Below are 23,482 nucleotides of genomic sequence, written 5' to 3'. Positions count from 1 at the left end.
TTCAGTGAAACAATCCTCCCAGATTGACCAGGACAATTAGAACATTAATGAGCCATAAGGGCTAAATTGATGGCTGCTATGGTCATGATTTAGTTCTAACTTCCCCGCCTGGCTGGCGCCTCTACTGCATGAGGCTGGTTGGCAAGAGTTTACGGGGGTCGAGTACGCCAGTCTGTTATCAGCTTTTGACAACGGTGCCTGTGTTTCTGTTTGAAGTGGAATTTGTGAATAGTTACACAGCTTGGCAGTATTTTTTAATTCTGTCTGCTTAACAGCCCATCGTGTCAAAGAAGACCAAGAGAATGCTGAAGGGTGAAAACAGATTTTTAAATGAGGATTGGGAATTGCAATATTATGTTGTTTCCACTAAAGATAAGATGATTTGCTTGCTTTGTGATACTGCAGTATCAACATTAAAGAAATTCAATGGTCATCAGCATTATAACACTCATAAGGACCACAGATATTTTCAATTAGAGGGAGAGGCACGAAATGTTGTATTGCAGAAATTAAGACACGAGAAGCAAAAGCAAAGAAATTATTTCAAGCAGCAATAAGATCTGGAAATAATAGCACTGAAGAAACTTATAAAGTAGGTTATATACTAGGGAAAAAGAGAAGCCATTCAGTGATGTAGAAATTGTGAAAGAATGCACTGTCGAAGTTGTAGGATGCTTAGACTCCAATTACATTTCAAAGCACAAACAACTGCCTCTTTCAAGGAGAACCATAACTGATCAGCAGCATGTATTAGCCTTCAACTTCATTATTCAATTGCTTTGGATGAATCAACTGATACTACTGACTCGGCACAGGTTTTATACTTCATTTGGGTCATGACAAGATTTTTCTCTGCTACAAAGAGTTACTCACTTTAGACACTCTTGGGAAAAGAACATGGGAAACAGATATCGTCAACAACTTTCAATATAAATGTCGTGATGTTGGACTGAATTTGGTTAAGTTTAGTTAGTGTATGTACAGACGGTACACCTTTCATGACAAGAAAACATGAAGGGTTTATTGTACAGATAAAAAAAGCATTAACACATCCAGATGCTCTCATTTCTTTTCATTGTATCTTGCATCAGCAAAATCTGTACTAAAGCTAGTATTTTAAGTGACACTTTCCAACAAGTTATAAGTATTGCTAACTATATTTGTACAAATGCAACACGGAATCCTCGGTTTCATAACATGCTAAAGTTGAAGGATGAGGTATTCAGTGTGGATTTGCAGTATCATTCTAAAGTGCATTTGCCATTGCAGGGACAGGTGTTAGCCAAAATTTTAACTCTAGGAGAACAGATAGTTAAATTTTATGAAGAACAGAATCAGCAATGTGAATTATTGAAAGAAGACTTTTGTAAGAATGCAGCATTTCTGTGTGATGTCATGGTAAATCAAAATGACTTAAATATTTCTTTGCAAGGTAAAACTAAGTCTACATATGATATGTGGCAAAAAATTGCAAGCATTTCAAAAAAGCTATCTTTTTTCAAAACACTTCTTCTTCAAAAGGAAATTTCGGATGAACATTTTCCCCAGTTAGCAAAGGTCACTGATGAGCAGGATGATATATGTGAATCATTTGAAGACTATATATCTGTTATGAACCTATTAATTGGAGAATACAATGAAAGGTTCACTGACTTTGAGAATCATGACATCACACTCAAATTAGCATTTCAGCCTCACCTACTTGATACTAACCAAGGAACCTAAAGAACTACAGATGGAATTGATTGAGCTTGCAGTAGATGACATTTTAAAATCATTGTTTGATGCTAAGAAAGATGCAACTGAAATATGGAAGAATGCAGTAGAATATGCACACGTTCAGCAACATGCCCGAAAAATGCTTTCTTGCTCTTCAACCACTTATTGCTGTGAATCTACCTTCTCCTACCCCAACCCAAATCCAGACAACCTTAAGGTCGCAAATGACTGACACGCATCTAGAGGATTAACTCCGACTGCAGACCTCCGTGCTGCAACCAAATTTTCAAATACTTTCCAACAAGAAGCAGACACAACAAAGTTATTAAAAGGTTAGTTAACTTTAAAATTAACAAATAGTTTTCACTTTTGAAATTATTAAGTACATAGTAGTTAGATTTTTGCAAGATAATGTACATATTTTAAATATATCTAATTGAAGTTTCTTGGATGTGGCCTAATTTGATTATAGCTAAATTAATGTGGCCTTCCAACATGAAAAGGTTCCCCACCCCTGGATTAGAGAATAAGGAACTAGATAGATTGCTGAGTATGAAGGGCCAGGAATGTGAGAAATGATTAAAATAACAAAGGAGACAAAGGGGAGAAAGATCACTAACCTTGATACCCACTGTGTGCCAGGTACTACACCAGGCTCTTGATAAGTGTTTCCTTGCTATCAATACTTTCTAACAAACCTGTGAAGAATGTTTTATTATCATCTTTTTAGATATAGAACCAGAGAGGTTGAGTAACTTGCCTAAGGTCACACAGCTAGTATATGAATAAGATAGAAAACAAAACCAGCATGTGTCTTATAAAGCATCTGATTTAAAAGTTATCTCTATGTTCCTTGAGACACTGATCCTGACAACAATCCCCCTGGATAATTCCTTATCAAGAGCTCCAACTAGCCTAACAGGTGAAGGCACTGAATTACCCTGATGGAACAAACTCCTCCTGTTAGGAGTGTACAAGGCAATGCGGAAGGTGAGGTAGGTACACAAAGTCCCATGAGGCAGAGCAGGTGGTAAACTTGGTATATCACAAAGTACGACACGCTCAGAGGGAAAACTGGCTTTAGGTTTGAACCTTGAACCACCCATGGGCTGGGGCGAAAATGCCGTTTCGGGAGGACTAACAGCATGAGCAAAGGCATTCTCGGGTCAGGACAGGGTATTTCAAGTCATCCATACAAAACTTGAGGGAAAACACCTTGATCTTGCACAAATGTGTTCCATTTTCAATGTTATAGAATTGAGTAATTTATAGACTATCTTAAAGTAAAGGTCCATGATGATATAACAGATGTGAAAGCCTCTGAAAAGTTAAAATGCCATACAAGATAAAAAGAGGGATTTATTTCGAGAATTTTAAATGCTTTCACCCGAAGAAGCATGTTTTTCCAGGCCATGTTTAATTGCATAACTACCAAGCACAGTAGAGTGGGGTGAGCCGTGAATAAGTGTGCATTCTAACAATTACCAAAGCTGTCCCTGGGAAGCGGGAAAAGAAATGGCAAGTGCATATGATGACAGTTAATAAATGTTTTTACCCTGAGGGTGAAAATCTTTATTAGAAGTCTGAATTACACAAAAATAGGTAATCAGATCTTACGTTTAAGGACTGTTGTTTACCTGGTGACATATTCCCTGATAATCCGGGATAGCTCAGGGTGACAATTATAAGAACATAGAGGGATTTCTTTCATATAGCTAGAGATAACAGGCATGTGGGCTTGCCCTATTCCTTAGCTGGGAAGAACCCCTCTACCCTGACTTTTTATACAATTCCTACTGTATCCTAAGGTTGCAAAAACAAATGCATTTTGATTGGCCAGGAGTCCTTTGAAAATATTCAAATATGTCACCAACATTTAGATGTAGGTATATCTCACCTGAAAACAGGAAGATCTGGCAAAACGGAGCTCACATTCTGACATAATGATCTGCTGCAGTCTATAGCAGCTCTGTCCTTTGGACAAGGATAGGATCTCCTTCTGGCCTGCTCTCATTAATGTGTACAGAACACTTATATGGCAGCGTTATTAATTTACAGTTCTTTATCTTTCTTTTGATAGCCTTCTTCTACTATCTCTTAAGAACCAGAGAGCAGTGGCAGTCTCAAAACTTCTTTGGTCCTGTTGAGTCCTTTGACATCAATGTGTCAGGTCCACAGAAAGTTCTCATTTAAAAAAAAAGTGTTAAATATAATCTCAATGATGTTATGCACGACAGGTATCAAAAGAGCAGCCAATTTAAGAAATATGACTTGGATAATATACTCCATAGTAGTAATTCACAATGGGGAAGAAGAGAAAGACCCGTGGTCCCATCATTGAGAATCACTGCCCCCAGAATGAAGGAAACCTGTTAAATTCCTTAGGATGATGGTTTCGACAAAGAGGCAGAAAAACCACTGATTTGTAGGAAGCTAGAAACTGGGTTAAAGCACATGGCTTAGAATTTCTCTGTGATGGTTTCCCCTTGTCTATTGCAAATATGGGATTTAAAAATCAGATGGTGATAGAGAATGCGTGGAAGTGCCATCTGGTCACAGGGATGGGTTCTTCTGTCAACATCCATCTGTGTTCTACAGCAAAAGTCTGACCTGAGGGTCCAATTTTAGACCTTTTGATAAAAGGTCGCCCTATGCTAACCTCCTAAATTATACATCTTTACAATCCCATAATGATTTACTTAAACACACAAATTACACCATGTAGGATAAGAATTATACAGAGAATTACAGAGACTAAAAATATTCTCAAGGTCATTGAGTTCATGGCCTTACTTCTGAGGATTATAAGCAATCCAACAAGAAATCTTTATTTTGGCTCCTGAAACTCTAGAGAAATAGTGGGTCTGAAAATTATCTCATGATTGCCAACCTTTACAATGTTAAATTCCCAAAGAAATTTAATTTTCAAATAAAGGCCCTGGAAAATCTTAGTTTTAACTAATGTTTGGAATGTGTGTTAATTGGCAGTGATCATTAAAAGTAGGCAGGAATTAGAGTTTTGAGAATACTAACATTGCAAATAAATTTTTGTTTCTTTTTTTTTTTTTTTGGTCTATGATTTAAAATGTTTTAAGGGTGATTTAATTTTGGGAGAGTTTAAGAAGTTAGTCAGCAGCTAAAGCTCTGATTCTAGCTTTTTTCTTGCTACATTCCACTGATTTGCAATGATTTATAATTGGTTCAGAAAAATGATGCCAGGGATCTACCTTAGGGCATTTGGCTATGTTATAATAAAATAAAATACTGTATCAGTATAAATTAGAATTCTGGAATCCCAGGCAAATGTTTCCAAAAACTACACTGCAGATACAATCTACAGAATCACACAATCAGCCCGTTTCAGGAAGTGATGCAAACATGCACTTACTAGTTCATAAGTATTTACCGAATGACTACTGGTGCCAGATGTCAATTTTAGGCCTGAGAGCATGAAAGAAGGAGCACCTTTATCTGATGCTCATCATCCATCAGGAATTTCACTAGGTAGCTTCCCATGTGCTATCTCACGTAATCCAAACAGAAACCCTTCCGAGTGAGTGTCATTGCTCCCACTCTATTGATTACTGCAGCTCAGAGAGGTTAATGATTTGACCAAGGTCACAGACTCAGTTAAGCAGTGTCAAAGGATAAACCAGAGACCACCACAGCAAGCAAAGTAAATAGTCAAAAAGCTGTATCTTTTGGTCATTTGCTAGTGAAAAGAATGCCTCAAATAGTTTGCCAAGAGGGAAAACATCAGGGGTTTTAAATGCTGGAAGGAAGAATTTAAGGTGGTTAAGGTGGTTATGCCAATTTGGCATTGGGCTCTAGCACTCTGGATATGCTGAGTTCTTAGGTCTGTGCATAGTTGGTTAAAATAAGACTCACTGTTGTTTGGACAGGAAGACTCTTTGCTTTGGCCCAGCAAGGGTCTGGCACATGGAAGAGGGGTAGGGCTTGCAAAGTTCACGTTCCTTTATCAGCCTCCACTGGATAGAACGGTGTTGAAACACAAGAGAGTTTTGCTATCTCCCAGGCATGGGCTGGTACGAGTGGAAAATTTTCCTTTAACAGTAGCAAAGGCAAGTACCTTCAAATTCCCATATAGATAAGGTAAACATTCTTAACGTTTCACGACTGAGTGACAGAGAGAAATAAAAACACTCACATGAAAGTAAATGGACAAAATTCCTAAAGAAAAAAAAAAGGATCTGGAAAAAAGCTGACTGTGGCACTGGCAAGAAAACTCTTCAGAGGGACACAAAAAGGAATGGAAGGCAGAAGAGAAGAACATTAGCATCTCTCCCTCTATTGCTCCTGGCATTAAAATAATTGAATAAAATAGTGATAAGGTGTCAACACATTACCATACAACTGCTGACAAGTAAGTCAAATACCCTGGCAAGCTTTATGTAAATTACATTATGACCTGATTTTCTTCCAAGAGAAATATAGTTATGATGGTAACTATTTACACAGGCGAAATGATGTGGAAAACTAAGTAGATTCTATGGATTATTAAAGTCCCCCCAAATAAAAGATTTGCTAAAAGCTTTTCTGGATTGAATCATAAACTTAATAGAAATAAAATAACTTGGGGACTTAAAATATACAGATGGAGGCCCCGCACTCTCTATTTTCATATACATTTTAATCTCACTGGTAGCCAGTTTTTCACTTCTCATAAGGGAGGTGGCTGAGTCAGAAGAGGTAACATAGTCATCGTTTCTGGGCCCGTGGCTTACTGTTTCTGTTGTGCTATCACAGTTCCTTTTAAAATGCTACCTGTTTTCAGAATTGTGAATGAGCTACAGGTTTATTCTTTGGTGTAAAATTACGCTTGTATGTTAGAAACTGGAACTGTTGAAATCTTATCACAACTTATTTTCCATTGTAAAATGATGGCTTATTCTTTCAGAAAAATGCAACAAATATACAATTCAATTCAATTTGATTGCACAAATATTTTCCTAAGCATCTCTTGGGTCACAGACTTAGTTATTGAGCTCATAGAGCCTTTAGTCTAATGCCTTTTAAAAAGACACATTTAAAAATAATAGAAGCTTAATATAATATCTAAAGTATTACAAAAAATATGGAAAGTGAAGGTGGTAGTAGCTGTGAAGTAGGTACTGCTGGAAGAAGAGAAGATGTGCATACACAGAGCCTTTGGGCTTTTATGAGTCCTCTGAAATCTGAAATATCTTTTTTCTCCTATTTTTGGTAATTTCCCATTCTTTCCATGCAATCTAGTTACAGCCCTATAAAAATGAACTCATTTCTTAACCCTTCCAAGCATTGCGGGTCTTGGGAGACAAAAGTATAGCCATCTAAATGCATGATGAGTTCTATGTTTTCACCTTAAGCTCCTACTTCTTTCTCCTTACCAAAAACAACATGTCATCAATCGGATGATGTTCAAAGTCATTCTATCTCAGTATGACCTACTATTTGATCTTGGAGGAAACATAAAATAGGCCATGGAGAAATGACAACATTTGGTTGGGAATATGGCGGTAGAGAATCAAAATCCTTCCCTAGTTTATGACATATCACTTAGGGAATTCCCAAAGAATATTTTTCATTTTAAGATAAATTTACACATAAAATCAATACAGCAAAGGGAGTATAACATTTAATTTTTAAAAATGAATTCTGAAGTGAGAGTACCTTGATTCAAATCCTGGCTCCCATCATATTTTAACTGTGTAACCCTGAACAGATTACATAAATTTCCTGTGCTGACCTTAATAGTATTCAACCTTTGATACAATGGAATGTTAGCCTTAGGAAAGAAGGAAATTCTGACACATGAAAGAACCTTGAAGATACTGCGCTAAGTGAAATAAAACAAACACACATACAATAGGACAAAATCGTATGATCCCACTTAGATGAAGTATCTAGATTAGTGAAATTCAGAGAGGCAGAAAGTAGAATCATGTTTGCCAGAGACTTGGGGGAAGAATGATGAGTTAGTGTTTAATAGGTACCAAGTTTCTGTTTAGGATGATGAAAAAATTCTGGAGATGCGTAGTGGTGATGGTTGCACAACACTGTGAATTAACTTAATGCCAAAGAGTTGTATGCTTAAAAATGGTTAAAATGGCAAATTTAATGTTATGTGTATTTTACCACAATTAAAAAGAAAAGCGCACATGTATTAAAAAATAGTATTCAACATTTGGCCAAAAAAGCTAACGAGGACTCCATTAAATGGCATAAAACTATAATAAGGTTTAACAAACTTTTTTCTGTAAGGGCCAGAGAGTAAATATTTTAGGCTTTTTGGGCTATAAAGTCTCTCACAATATCTCAATTCTGCTGTCACTGAAGCACGAAAGTAGCCACAGACAATATGTACACAATGGGCATGGTGCATGGCTGTGTCCCAATAAAACTTTATTTGTATAAAAATGTGCAGTTCCTGGATTTGCCAGCTGGTGGAACATTGGCCTACCGCATGTTAGCAACTTAGCTTTCTTCCCCGAAGTGCTAATACATACTTGGCATTCCAATTTTTACCATTGTTATTACTGGGATAGGGATAACTATTTACTCCCCTAAAACTAAATATAGTAAACTTATAATTAGCCAGTAAAAATGAATATTAAAATAAATTACATAAAATATTATGTTCATTCACATGGAGTGAAAGGAGTAGCAAACAAAAGAGTAAATCATGTGCACATTAAAAATAGTAACCAGGAGGGAATGGACGCCAACCAGTTCAGAATACATGCTATCTACAGCCTACCAATATATGTCATCGGGCCACAAATGTTTTGAAAATAGCATGCAAAAAGGGAACGAGAATGTACTAACCCCGTCTGTGGTGAAACTTTCCTTTTGTGAAATCAATATAGTTCTTTCAATAACTAATACATATTAGTATTTGCAGGTGGATAAAAATGGATGAATAACTTGGGAACATCATTTAACAGACTGTGCTTTAGCCAACAATAAAAATGTTTAAAGTGGTCTCCACAGTTATGTCCAGATTCAGCCATCTGTTAGTTTGCTTATAAAGCAGAATGACTTTGTAAAACAATTATTTCAAGGAATCAAATATACCATGGTTGAATTATACAGCTTCATCCTCCACTTGAGTCAAGTGGTTGGGCTTGGCTGCCCACACTGAGGCTGGTTCCTGAGATTGGCAGGAAGTTCACAGAGATCCTCTGGCTCAAGCAGAGATCTCTTGTCTCAAGAAAGTATCTGGTTTGGTCTCAAGGGGCTTTCTTGTACCTGTGCCCCTTCCCTCTGTCTAGGCATGCTGCCTGGATTTTAGATTTTACTTCCTGTTGTCCAGATTGTATACCCAGATTTTTTGCAAAGTATCTTGGCTGCTCAGATTGCTTCTCCAGATTTTAACTTTGTTAATGTCGAAATGTGGTCAATTTTGCAAGCTTAATCAATTAATTGTGTCTTAGCCTTTGCCAATTCTAAAGTCAGTTTACCAGTGGTCATTTAATAAACTGTGGCCAAGCACCTAGCCTAGCTGGCCCTCCCCAGTAACACCTGCCTGCTGATAGACCAGCAAGACTAAATAAAACACCTATCACATGACCTCCAGCACACTGCATAAGAGCTTGAACTCGCCAGTCACAGAGACCTGGGTTTTAAAGCTAGATGCATAGCAGTGTCTCCTTCATAGGTTGTCAGGAACACTGCAAGGACACACGAACTAAGAGTGTAGCAAAGTGCCTGACACAGAACAAGTAATGAATGCCAGCAATTATGAATGCTATCATTTCCTGAAGACATCAGAGATCTCAAAGGATGAAAATAAAGTTATCAGGGGTGTACTGATTCAGTTAACCCTGCAGACAGAGTTGCAAACTAAGTCAGAGATGCAGGAAGAAGGCCAGTGCAGTTCAACTAACATTCTATGAGCGCCTTCCAGGGGCCAACTGTCCCAGATACTGGAATAAAAAATGAATATGACAAGTCCCTGCCCTTGTAGAGCTTAAGGTCAGGACCAGGACTAAACAGAAAAGCTCAAAATAGAGGTAGACAAGGATGCTGTGGGAGCACAGAGCAGAGACACTTTATTAGGCCTGGGACCCCAAGACAAGAGGTCTTGAGATGGATCTTGATGACTAGAAAGCATTAGACAGGGGAAGACATGGAACAAGTCAAGAAAGGGTGAAATAGCATGGTACGGGCATAGAGGTTCAGGCAGTCCAATCCTACTGCAGTTTAAAATGCAAAGTGGAGGGGTAATGAGAGAAGAAATTAAGTCATCGAACTTCAAAGTCCCCATTCCTTAAAGCCAAATCCCAGGTCACAGAACTGTGGGTTCTAACCCCACCTCAGGCACCTGCACTCTGCCGAGTGTGCTTTCTGTGTCATTGAGACGCTAGGGATCTCAACTACTTAAATGTTGAGATTAATTTCCATAAATCACATAAAAAATCAATTTCATTGTAAAAAAATTCGATGGACACTCATACAGCAATTGCAGGGGGGAACTTCTGGGTTCTGGAAACCTAGGCTGTTAAAAGGAACTCCTATGGTGACTCCGTTTATCATGAAACTATATGTGATTCCTTACATGCACCGGTGCTGGATCCCGATCAAGAAGACTTTACTATCACAGAAAGTACTGGAAGTTTTCTCCAGATAAAGGAGAGCTGCCATCCCTGGTTTCTGGGGAGCTTTACGTACCATTGGTCATGCCCATGTGGTGTGTGGCTTTGTGAGTTGCTACCTACCCTATCCCTCTGTGTCCACGGACCTGAAACCCTCTGGCTTCCAGGGATGGGTCAGAACAATGCCACCCATTGTGGGTGGGGTAAATGCTGTTCTCACAGAATCTCCAGGAAGAGTCTCTGAACTCAAGTACCTAACCCAGGGGTGGTAGAGACTTCCAGCTCATCTCTGAAGCCATTTATTCTCCTTTCTAGGCACAAAGGGAACTGGGAGTGAAAGTGATGTGCCACTTCTGGGGCCTGGCCTATAAATCATCCTCCGTGCCCTGCTGTCATTGAGTAATTGCATATACATATGGCTAGAATGACCTTGGAAGTCATGTGCGGAAGACCGGAGAGCCACTGACACCCTTGCTCCCAGACCACCCTTCTCCACCCCAAATGCCCAAGACCTGAAACCTAATTACTGTGAGTAAGGCAGAAAAACATTGCAACTAGACTAACATTTCTATTCACTGAAATAGAATTTGTTACAGCAGCTAGTCTATTTTAACTAATATATCTGGCTAAATATATTTCTGTGGCTAATCCTCCCTCTCTCTTATTCCAGTTCTGTAGAAAACTAGCCTAGAAATCTACCTCTTCCTTGTAGAAATCTGTTTTTGTTAATCCAAAGCCTAATTATTAATGTATAATTTAATCAGGGTCTGCAAAAAATAAGTATCTATAAAATACAGGCTAATAATATAGATCAATAAACAATAAATCTGGTATGATGCAAAAAAAAAAAATGTACTGGAACATGATTGCCCTGCTTAAAGAGACAGAGCTTCTCTTTTGTTTCCAATAATTGTTATGTTGGCAGAATTCGGGCCATGTTTCTAGATCTTTCAGTTTTTTCAAAGGATTGGGAATCAAGAATTTTATGTGATTATTGTCAGTTTTTGAACTCTGCAAGTTAAATAAAACACAGCCATGGACTGTGTATGAAAAGATCCCCAGTTTGTGAACTGTTACTTTAAAGTGACACAGAATCTATGTTTCAGACATGTCTCCCAAACCATCTGGGTTGGTATTAGATACTGCAATGCTCTGAATGTTTGTGTCCCCCCGCAAACTCACATGTTGAAACTTAACCCCTAGTGCGACAGTATTAAGGCTGGGAGCCAGGTGGGTTGGGGCATGACTGTAATCCCACCATTTGAGAGGCCAAGGCAGGAGGATTGCTTGGGGGCAGGAGTTGGAGACCAGCATAAGCACCATAGTGAAACCTCCTAGCTTTACAAAATAAATTAAAAAGTTAGCTAACCAGGTGTGGTGGTGTGTGCCTGTAGTCCCAGCTACTCAGGAGGCTGAGGTGGCAGGATCGCTTGAGCCCAGGAGTTTGAGTCCAGCCAGGGCAACATGGCCAGACTTCATCTCAAGAAAAAAAAAAGAGTTGGGGCCTTTAGGAAGTGATTAGGTCATGAGGTTGGAGCTCTCACGATGTGATTAGTGCCCTTATAAATAAGACCAAGGAAGCCTACTTGCCCCTTCCACCACGTGAGGACACAGCAAAAAGATACCGGTGCATGAAGCACAGAGTGAGCCGTAAGCAGACACGGAATCTTCTGGTGCCTTGATCTTGGACTTCCCACCATTTAGAACTATAAGAAATAAAGTTGTGCTGTTTATAAGTTACCTAGTTTATGGTATTTTGTTACAGCAGCCCAAACTATGGAGGTACTTTCTCTGAGAGTTCAGAACCATCTCAGATGCCAAAAAGAACTAGCCCCCGGTCAGTCTCTAAAACTTAAAAAGCCAATTCAAGCAGAGTCCTCTCAGTCCTGGAATGTGAACCTTACAGGGTTTACTGAGCCTAGGAGGTGCTGGGCCTTGTCCGGAGAGACTGAGAGAAGACGGAGCCCATTGTGATGGTGCGACCGCAGTGAGTCTGAGAAGACAGACCAGTGGACCACGTGGGCTACGAATCCAAGAGTGATGAAAAGAAAACCGACCTGGAACCTTCAAGTAGCCGCTGAGCCTCCTGTCGTGACCTGCTCTGCCCAGTGTCAGCTTCAGTCTCTGATGAGTTAACTCTGCCTGTGGAGACCACAAGCCCTGATCCCTCACGGCTGGGATTACTCCCCTGAGCCCTTTGTGGTCTAAAGGTCCTAGTGTCTGCTGATAGTCACTTGCAAAACCACCCAGCATGAAGAGCAGCACCTCCTTTCACAGATCAAGAGTTCTCACAACAGGCCAAGGTCTTGGGAATGGTACATTTTCAAGGTCAAATTCTGAGACCAGAGGAAGCTGCTGGGTCTACTTTGAGGATGAGAGAGCCTTCTGGTGAATTCAGGCGGCTTCCTGAAAGTCAGTGTTTTCTTTGCCTGGTTGAGCATGAGCTTTGCCCAAGCATAGGATACGATATTGTAGACACTATCTTCTTTGGATTCAGGGAGACAAGGATTTAAACTCCATTTTGCTACTTTCGATAAACTAAAATAAAATCCTAAGCCCCGTAGCTGACTGACTGGACCCCCTCTTGGCCAAGGAGACCCCTGAAAACCTTAAAGCTGAGTGTTTGGCCATGAGGAAAAGGGAGGTCAGACATATCTAGTTATGCCCTGTCCCTTTTTGGAGTTACTATTCTTAACAATAAGATACAAAATCATTAACAGGCCTAAGGCCATGTAAGACAGAGGTTAAACCACACCTGCAAGTCATCAATTTACTTAATAGATCACTTGAGTGTCAATATGTGTCCATATCTGGTGGCTTGTCTCTGATTAACAGACATCCTTATCTTAACTTAAAACATGCCAAACCTTTAGACAAAGCTTCATTTTTTTAACCAATTACAACTCAAAGAATCTTTAAACCCACCTATAACCTGTAAGCCCCCAGCTTCAAAATGTCCTGCCTTTTCGGGCTCAACCAATGTAGGCCTTACATGCATTGATTTATGATTTTATGTGTAATTACTGTCTCCCTAAAGGTACAAAATCAAACTGTAACCCAACCATGGGGACCACTTGCTCAAGGCTTCTTGGGCATGGCTGCCCAAGCCATGGTCACACATATTAAGCTCAGAATAAACCTCTTTAAATTATTTTACAGAGTTTGAGTTCTTCACTGTTGACATTTCTAACAATATATGCCTATTTTGCTGTACGACTGTGAAGGGCAAATAAAATAATGTATTTAAAGCACTTAGTACAGTGCCTAATCCATAGGGTACACCAAACAATAGCTTTTGCTATTATTATAGAGAAAGATGCTGCTTAGTGTTAGGTGATTTCAGTAGACGTTTTTAAAGTCAGTGTTGTAAACAGAGTACACACTTGATAAATGTTTAATAATCAGAATAATCATAACTAAGCCTAAGCTTTAAAGAGCAGGAAGCTAACAGTTTCTGTTTCCTATTCTGGGGCTAAAAGGAGATGGTCCCAGGGAAAGTGAGCTATCAGCTCTATTGTACATTCACCCTGATTTTATTAGTGACGCTGATATGGAAGGAACTAGATGCAAAAATCATTGAAAGTGTATCTGCAGATTCATTGAATCTGAAAGTGCATTGCAGATAGTGTATCTGCAACCAACCCCATTGGCCAAAAGGGCACTGAAGGACATTTACTAATGAGAGTAATTAAACATGTCTTACTAACCAGCAAAAGCCCTGCTGTTTACAGCAGTGAAGTAGATAAAGAAGGAAACTCACCCTCTGAAAAGAGACTGGACATTATACTAAAAGGCTTGAATAAAAGCTCCACAGGCTCTAATAAAAGTCTACCATACACAAGATAAGAAAAACAGATATAGAGATTGTCCTCTTTTTCTTCCTCCCTCCCTCCCTTACTTGGTTCTTTCCTTTCTTTTCCCTTTTTGTTTTGTTAAAGAAATTCGCAAACTGTACACCTTGGCATACAACTTAAACAGCTAGGGATGCTAATCAAAGGTAGAGAAGATAAGACCTGTTGCCTTAAAGGACAGTTTTGCTTTGTTTTCCTTCGAATCAGTTAGCTGCTGGTAAGAAGGATATTTTGTCTTAGCAGGACGAATAAGAATCCTGGCTAAATCAGCTTCAGGCTAATCTTCTTGAGACTGCTGCTATAGACCTGCCCTTGTTGTAATCGCAGTCATTACCTGGCATCCACCTACAACCTCAACTAACTCTGAGACTTTTCCAACCTTTAAAGCTGGATAAATAAAACGTGGTTAATTTTTACAATGGAATACTATTCAGCAACAGCAAAAATGATTCTTTGAGGCTGTCCAGCTGAGACATGAAGCAGACCAGACCAGTGCCTGATACCACAAGTCATGTTCACCTACTAAAGCCCAATCCCTATCCACAGCTTAAGGTAACACACATGCTCGGTAAAATACCAGCATGTGCGTAATAAAAATCACCTAAAACTTGTCCAGAATGCAGTATGGCACCAGTCTCATTTCTAAGATCCATTGTTGTAAAGAGATGATATTTTCAAGAAACTAATGAAAATTATGAATCATATTCCATTTCAAAAAAGGCTTAACACATACTAGAAACAAATAAAATTTCTAACAGGGAGCTACATGTGAATTATGGAAAATAAATACAGTGTATTTGATAAAGCTGAACTCAAAAACTGATTAAGATTTTAGAATGAAAGCGATAACATCTATTTAGAAAATGAAGTCCTTGGATTAAATATACTTAAAACATAAGATAATTAAATAAATGGTTTCTTTTTCTTAAGGAAAAAAACTAAAAGAAGATCTTCCAAAAATCTCAAAAAAAAAAAAAAAATCTTGATGAATACAGTCATAGAACTTAGGCTATCAGATATCAAGACATTCAAAAGCTACAGTAATTTAAACAACATAGGATTGGCCCAAGAATCGACAAATAGAACAGGTAGCACTGCACAGAGCATCACACAGCTAAACCCACAGAGCCACACATATATAATTACCTGCTTCATGACAATAAAACCACTGCAATGCAGTAGTGAAGGGTTACCTTTTTAAAAGGTGGTGCTGGATATTCATAAAGAAAAATAAAGTCCTGATCTACATTTTATGCCAAATGAAAAATCAGTTACAGATAGATTACAGACTTAATATGATAAGTAAAACAAAAAAGCTTCAAGGAGATAATATGAGGATAAATTTTAGGGGAGAGGATTCATTACTTTGGGGCAAAGTTGTTTTTCTAAATTAGGATACAAGATCACTAACCATAATGGAAAAAAAATTGATAAATTGGGTAACATTACAATTAAAAACTTCTGTTCATCTTAGGACATAATTAAAACAGTAAAAAAGAATGAGAGAAAATATTTACAATACATTTAACTGACAAATAACGCATATCTATAATAAATTAGGACCTAATAAATCAATAAGACAAAGACAGACAATCCAATAGGAAAGTAGAAAAACAGTCTGAACAGAAATCTCATGAAAGAAAATATCAAAAGGCTAAATAAATCATCGGGAATACCCTAATTAAATTGTAATTAGAGTCATATCATCAGAGTGGCTAAAGTTTAAAAAGACTGAAAGAAATCCAAGTGCTAGTGAAGAAGACAATGTGGGGCAGTAAGAACTTACATACACAACCGTGGGGAGGGGTGGTATCCACTGTACAATCACTTCAGAAAACTGGTAGCGGCCCATACACACACTCCACGACCTAGAAATCCAATTCCTGTGCACACACCAGGAGAAATGCACCAGAAAAATGCACAACAATGTTCATAGCAGTTTTACCGATGATAACCCAACTGGATAAACTCCAAGGTCCAAGAGTAATGGAACGCATAACTAAAATGTGGTTAATTCTCACAACAGAATACTATTTGGCAATGTCAAAAATGACCTACTTCTGTATATGACACGGATGACTCTCACAGATAGAATGGTGAGTAACAAGAAGCCTACATAAAATTTATTTACATAAAATTCAAAAATAGGGAATGCTAATCTACAGTGATAGGAATAAAAAGGACTGGTTACTTCTGGCAGAGGGCACGCTGCCTGTTGCGGGAGACAACGGAAGCAGCTATGGAGCTGGAAATGTTCTTTGCTGGTATGAGTGGTGGTTACAGTCTTGTTTAAGAGGAAGCCTTCTGCTTCTGGTTGCGATACGGAAAGTCCGGAGATGATTTTTCACACTCTAACACCAAAGAGCAAACTGAGGCTAAGAACAAAATGAGGCCTAACTAAATGAAAATACAGAAACTGACAGCCATTTTTAGGAGAAAGAAGCCCCATAGCTGCTCTTATTCCCAGAGGAGGAGAAAGAGGCAGAAGAAAAAAATCTGCCACTAAAATCCATGAGGACAAATCAGCTATACTTTGAAGGAAACATAGTCACCACGAGTGGACCGGCTTGAGAAATTCACATCCTAAGGGCGTCTGCCACCAACTCTTTCCCACAGGCCTTCCCAACTGCCTGAGGGGGTACACCAAAGGCTGGGTACAGGGCCGAAGAGCTGTGATGCTAAGGAAGAAGTTTAGATTTGATGAATTCCAGAGAGTGGAAGGGGGTGTAACAGCAGAGACAAGACACCCGCAACAAAGCGCTTGCAGGATGGAGGTAAGTGAGGGTAGTGGCCTTGGAGACGGGAATAAGTGAATGGATTTTGCACGAACCGCTTTAGAGGTAGAGGAGACAGAACCCTTGGTGTAGCATTCCAACACCACATACTTCATTCCATTGTTCTGAGGGAAAGATTAGATGCATAAAAAGCCCATTATGTAATTTTGTCACAATTGTCTATAATGAGAAGCACATACGGAAATCACAGCAGAGGATCAGAGATGGCCAGAGGGTCTGGATCTAGACCAAAATGACATCAAAGAATCAAGGGGCTACAAAAAGATACTACAGGAAGATTAGTACCAAATAAAAAAAAATTAAACCCATAAAAGAATACAGAGAAGGTTCTAGAAAAATCTTTGGACTACTGGGGAAGTGGGTAGGAAACAGCACATTCATGCTCAAGAGTTTAGCTGGGAGCAAAACAAACAAACAAGCAAACAAACAAAACAAAACAAAACAAAAATCCCTTCAGAGATCAGGAAAAGAAGAAGTTGAAGATGTACGATGATGATTTTAACAAATCTTGCAATAGGTAAGTTTTATCACTTGATTTGAAGCACAGTCTAAGAGGATAAAGTTAATAAATGAAGTAAGTCTTTCTTAAGATAATTGCAACAATAAAGACTTATTGAACAATTTATTGAAGGGATTGGTAGGGAGAAAGAAGAAAGATTAAACTAGCATAGTCCCTAAGATGTTGAGAACTATCTTGGTTCTTGCCCCTCTGGGCCTCCAATTTTGTGAAGCATCCAGTAATTATTGGTGTCTCTCTAGTTATCATCATTTTTACTGAAGCTACATTGAGTCGCATTTAGGTTTCTGCCTTGAAAATTATGCATAATGACATGAAAAACAAAGTACGGGAAGAAGAAGATTTATGAGAGAATGTGATCAATATATGTTTGTTGATCTTGAACAAAGCCTAGAAAAGTGAAAGGATAGATTAATCAAAGGATTAATCCAAACATGAACTTTAATAGTCAAAGACATCTATAAGCAAAACACCCTAAAGTATATTTATAGAGCCACTTTAATTAGTCAGTATTCAAAACAGCTTTAAACACATGAGTCAAGTTTCAATATATTTTAAATACGCATCTCTTCTAAATGAGACAGTTGAGGTATTATAAACCAAGCACAGGTGCTGGAATCAGAACACAAGGCCCGAGTTCTGGCTCTGCCCATTGCAAACTCTGAAAGCAAATCACACAACTTTCCGCAGATGTAAAATGGAAAACTCTAACAGGCTGCCACGAAGATTAAACAATAATTGATGTAAATGTGCTTTGTAAAACAAAAAGGGATATGTCATTTCCTCAAAGGAGTGGAGGAGGAAAAATACATTCATGAAAATTTGCTTTTATTTAATTCACAGCCCTATCACTAATGTCTACATAGGCACTTAAGATAGAGTACATTTTAATTTATTGATAATGATGCAAAACCCAAGAATTCGGGGTTTTTTTTCAGCCTATTGTCCCTGACATTTGCATTAGTAAGTAGAAATGATATAACTATGAAATGTATCTTAAAAATTACCTGTCATAGCGATTTCTCATGGATTATATTACTGTCTTCCACAAGATTTCAAGAGGAACTATATCACAGTAGTTAATTCAGGCTGTAATGTCAGACAGACCTGCATTCAAATGCTGCATCTATTACTTCCTAGGGGTATGACTTTGTAGAAGTCAGCCTGGGTTTTCTATTACAAAAGTGGAAACTATTCACAGCACTAATACAACAGGTTTCAAAGATTTAAGAAACAGCAGCACTTAATGTACTCAGCAGAATGCCAGGCATGCAGTACAGGCCTTATAAATGTCAGCTATGATAGCATCTAAAATGTTGCTTCAGAGCAGATGGAGATCTTTGTCTTCCATTTATTGGTCATTCTTATCCATAACCAAGTATGCTGTCCCATGTGCATACAATGATACGGGAGCTCACGTTATTTAACAGCCGGAAGGCAATTTTGACATCTATTGAGCAACCACTATGAGCCAAGGTCCATGACAGACGTTATAGACACAAAGATGAATTAGATGTTGCCTCTAACTTTTAACATTTCTCAAGAAAGTAAGACTCTTGAGGGCAGATGTTTGTTAATTCTGCTCACTAAGATATCTTCAGGGATTAAAATAGTGCCTGGAATATTGGATTTGCTTCTTACCCATTTGTTGAATGAACAGTGTTAGTGCTTTTTCTACCATACATATAAATATCTAGATCCAATGCAGAAGCTACTTTTAGTTCTATTTTGGTTATCCAATGAACAAAAACTGTTAAAAATGTTTTTATTAGTACAAATACAACTGGAATTGGGTTTAAATCCTAGACTCCTTGAAACAGTATTAATGATTTTCTTACAAAATAAACACAATGACATTTGGCACATTGGAAAAAAATTCAAGAAATGTGCAACGAACATAGGAAAGAATTCACCAAGTGACTGATAACAGAAAGAGAACCTGATACTATTTTCTTATTGTGCGTATTAACACTTCCTGCTATGTATTTTATATGATCATAACATTTCTTTTTAAAGGGATTTAAAATGTTGCTCACCTGGTCTTCTTCTCCTCCACCTTCTTCATCATATTTTAAAATATTATCTCTTACATCATCTTCTGGATCAATTAAAAGTTGCTTGGCCTGGCGTTCCTTATCTCGGCGTTTCATCCATACCACAAACATCAGAACGAGGACTGAATAGCAAAAATACATAATATTGTCATTTTTAAAGCCTGACCTACCTACTCATCGTATTCGACACTAATCCCTTACATGGGTCCAAGGCTTGTAAAGCATCTTTCACTCGGTTATCTATTTCTGGCCTCACATTGAGATAAGAGAAAGGTGGCCCAAGCACTGTTTAGGGTGTGCAGGTGCGTTCCAGTCCCTGCTGCACTGAAAACTCACTTGGTGAAGCTCCCTGTCCTCAGTTTTATCACCTCCACTTGGGGACAATAGCTTTCTCTATCTTCACTTCGACTTACTAGAGGACAGATGCCCTTAATAGAGTGCTCTGTAAATTCTAAGGACACAAAACAGCAGTAAGTTAAATTGTCACTTGCTGTTTTATTCAGGTTGATCAGTCATCGTTATACTCCCAAATTTACAGAGGCTGGCACTTCTCCAGGGGGACAGGCTTGCCTAGACGACCTGGGTAGTAATTTGGAACCGGGTCAGCAATTGGATCCTGAGGATTTTGACTCCCAGAGGCCAGCGTGGTTCTGCCTCACTATTCTGCATTCCCTTCCGTATCAAACTGCATGTTTCAGCCAAGAAGGCTGGGGGATTAGTTTCAGCACTGAAATAACATTAGGCTTTCGTGCTTTACATTTTGTGCCAGGTCTAGAACCGTAAATTTTCCCGAGAGTTGATGTTAAAATCAGCACCAATTCATTTTCCTTCAAAATGCCAAAGTCACTTCTTCATTGCTGTCATCCATCACACCTAAGTCTTTCTTGATAAGATTGGCATCTATGGCACATTTCAGTTGAAATGGAAGCATGTCCCAAAGTGCACATCTATGAACAAATTCTGTCTAAGATCGGGGGGTATCAGTTTACATCCTGAAGCAAAAGATTTAATGACTCCGATTTGAGCACATTTTTATTATTGGCCATAAAAGTAAATATCCTCCTTTTAAAGCCAGATAACATGATCTCATTTGCCATTGTTCCAGGGCTAAACCTAGCAAGTGGATTATTAGTATAGCATGCAGGTTTCAAATTATAGCCAAAGTAGTCTCCACACAGGAAGTAAAAAATGCTCAGGCTTCTATAGTAATTGCTTAGAATAAAGGGACAGAATTCTAAATTACCAGAACACTTGTTCTGGAGAAATGGAGAAAACATAAAAGAAATGGCCAACATTTTCAAGAAAGTGATTGGTGCATAGCATGATCATGCAATAAACTAAGTCCTGCTGCTATTCCACAATAAAACTCAGGGCCCAGGCAATTTATTCTTTTAACCTGCATACTTAGAAGTGGTTCCTAAAGTACTTTCCAGTGGTTAATTTTTTGCATTCCATTGAACCGAAGATTGCAAAGTACCTTAAGAAAGGAGCAATTCCTTAATCTACACTTACTCTAAAGGCAGACAATTTATTGAGCTGTGTAATCATTTCTATTATCAAATGTGCTGTATGTGAAGTACAATCTCACTATTTTACGCAGCCCTTCAGAAACAAATACCTTGACGCTCGCATGACTGGAGCAGGTTGCTGACTGCACTTTATACGAAGGAAAGTGAAGGAAAGCAATCTACTTATTTTCCTAAATCATCAACTGTGGGCTATAAATTCATACTCAAATCATAAGATAAGTGCTCAAACTTGGGACTGTTTAACATTTTTCTATGAAAAGAGTTTGTTACCGCGCCCCAAGCAATCACCGTCGGAAAAGGGTGAGAGAGCAGGCAGGAGGCCTGCTGATGAGGCTTGCTGCAAAACTGTGAGTGCCTGAAACAATGCCCAGGGGGTTTTTTCATTCTAAAGTGGGCTTGGCTGTCCCACATATGATTGGCAAGAAAATGCTCAGAGGCCAAAGAGAGTTGTGGGATTACTGTGCCAGGCAACAGCAACAAGTGACTTCGCTGAACGTCCCAGAAGCAAGAGGAACTGAAATGTAAAAGACAGTTCGAGTACTCACTGAGCAGGATGATGATGCAGAGCAGGATGGCAATGATGGCCCCTGTGCCAAGCCCTGCACCCACAATCCTGTCCACATCCGTGCAGTCCCCGTTGGAGTCACACTGGCAAACCTTCACGCGCAGGATGGAGATATTTGATTTGGGAGGATTACCCGAATCTGTGATTATGATGGGAACTTCATAGATACCAGCCTCAAGAAATTTTATCTTTAAATTAAGCTGAGCAAAATCACCTATATGAAAAAGGAAAAATATGGCTTGACAGTTAATACCTAACATGATGAAAAACACGCAACATTTTCCAGACTATATTTACTACTTAATAGTATACATAAAGTGGATGACAACTATGCGGCATTATAAAGAACTTTTGGGTTTTAAAGGCTTTTAATATCTTATTTAAACTTTCAGTAGCTTTTAAAATATGTTTAATGAGAAGATTATGAAGCACATAAAAATTAACTTTTCATACCAGGCTTCAAACGTCTCAATTGCACATATATCCAAATAATTAACCTGTTCTTACCATTAAGCCGAGTGATGGTCCAATTTCTCTTAATAGTCACTGGAGATAAAGGAAGATCAAAAGCAAATGGTCCAGCGTTTGGATCAATGTCATAATCAAGTGCCGTAATGTTAATTGAATTGGGGTCTGGAGTTTCGCAAGTCTCTGCCTCTTGAGGTAACACTTGAGGGGCATTGTCATTAATATCAAGCAAATAGATCTGCAGCGTTCCTGTTCCACTCATAGGAGGAATTCCTTAAAAGGGAGAAAAATCACAAGCCGGTGCTGAACAGTTCTCTCCAACGAGTCTCAATTATGATGGAATTCTCAAAGCTTCTCACCCTTATCACTGTGTAACTTTGAAAAAAATTTAGTTGCCACAGCATCTGAACAAACTGTTTCCAGAGCAAAGCTACCTCTTGCTTCCCTTCTAGAATGACCCTGAGCTGCCACTGCTGCTCTGCAGGAGCTGAGCACGGTGACAAAGAATGCCCCTGCTGTGGGATCCCATGCCATGCGCCTATCACTCAGGGCCCATTCAGGCCACACTCCTCCAGAGATGCAGAACACAGGGCTCACGGTCTTGTGGACCCCACTCTTTTGGTGCGGAACCAAGGCATGTGTACGAAAAAACATAAGAATACTTTTAAAGCTTCAACACAGCTACGACCTACTGAAAGAATGTCCAGACCAGGATACTATAGTGAACCCACAGACGTTATCTTGGGAAGAAACACCATGGGGAAAAGAAATGATGTTTATTGACCAACCTACTACCTGCTTGAGAAAGTTATTAGGTTGCTCTACATAAATTATTTCATTGTAATCCCATGAAGCAGGTTTAAACAGATGAGGAATCTGAGTGTCTGTAAACTGCTCTTGGCCATACACTGTTAGAAGTGATAGACTGTAACTAAGGACTGGTCTGCCCCAAATCCATTCTCATTCTAGTATGAAATGCTGTCTTTACCACGTTATATGATAATCTAGCCAAAGTGAATTGGCTTCTGCTATATTATAAATATTTTATAAATAATGATAGTGAAGCCCAGAGTTAAGTGACCTACCCAAAGTCATGCAACTAGAAAGGTGGACACACACACACAGTCCTAAGGATAGGGATTGGGAGGAATCTCTACCAAGCTCTTTGAGGAACATGATGGTCCGGAGAGCAGGGAGAGTTAAAGTGGAGGGGTACTGTGGCTGTTATAATATTCTACTACCACCATGACCATCATGACACTCTATAGTTTAAGCGACTTTCATATTTATTATCACATTGAATATTTCTAGACTCTTACAACAACTTTATAGAATAGGCAACCAGCAAAACGATTTATCAATAATGAAACTAAGGTACAGAGAGTATAAG

The 23,482-nt window shown here is 38.8% G+C and overlaps 1 protein-coding gene across 2 annotated transcripts in view; it reads right to left on the bottom strand.

The window, feature by feature from the left end:
• The window catches only part of CDH2 (cadherin 2), a 211,072-nt gene that overhangs the window by 14,317 nt on the left and 173,273 nt on the right, over window positions 1–23,482 (bottom strand). For both annotated transcript variants that reach the window (XM_069468503.1, XM_069468505.1), the window contains 3 exons: window positions 22,132–22,365; window positions 21,605–21,838; window positions 19,513–19,652 (listed from right to left, as the gene is read on the bottom strand). In XM_069468503.1, coding sequence (XP_069324604.1) covers window positions 19,513–19,652; window positions 21,605–21,838; window positions 22,132–22,365 — 608 coding nt within the window. The remainder of the gene's footprint in view (window positions 1–19,512; window positions 19,653–21,604; window positions 21,839–22,131; window positions 22,366–23,482) is intronic.

This window comes from Eulemur rufifrons, chromosome 5 (genome assembly GCF_041146395.1).
Source record: "Eulemur rufifrons isolate Redbay chromosome 5, OSU_ERuf_1, whole genome shotgun sequence".
NCBI classification, from domain to species: domain Eukaryota; kingdom Metazoa; phylum Chordata; class Mammalia; order Primates; family Lemuridae; genus Eulemur; species Eulemur rufifrons.
This window is presented reverse-complemented; position numbering and strand designations above follow the sequence as displayed.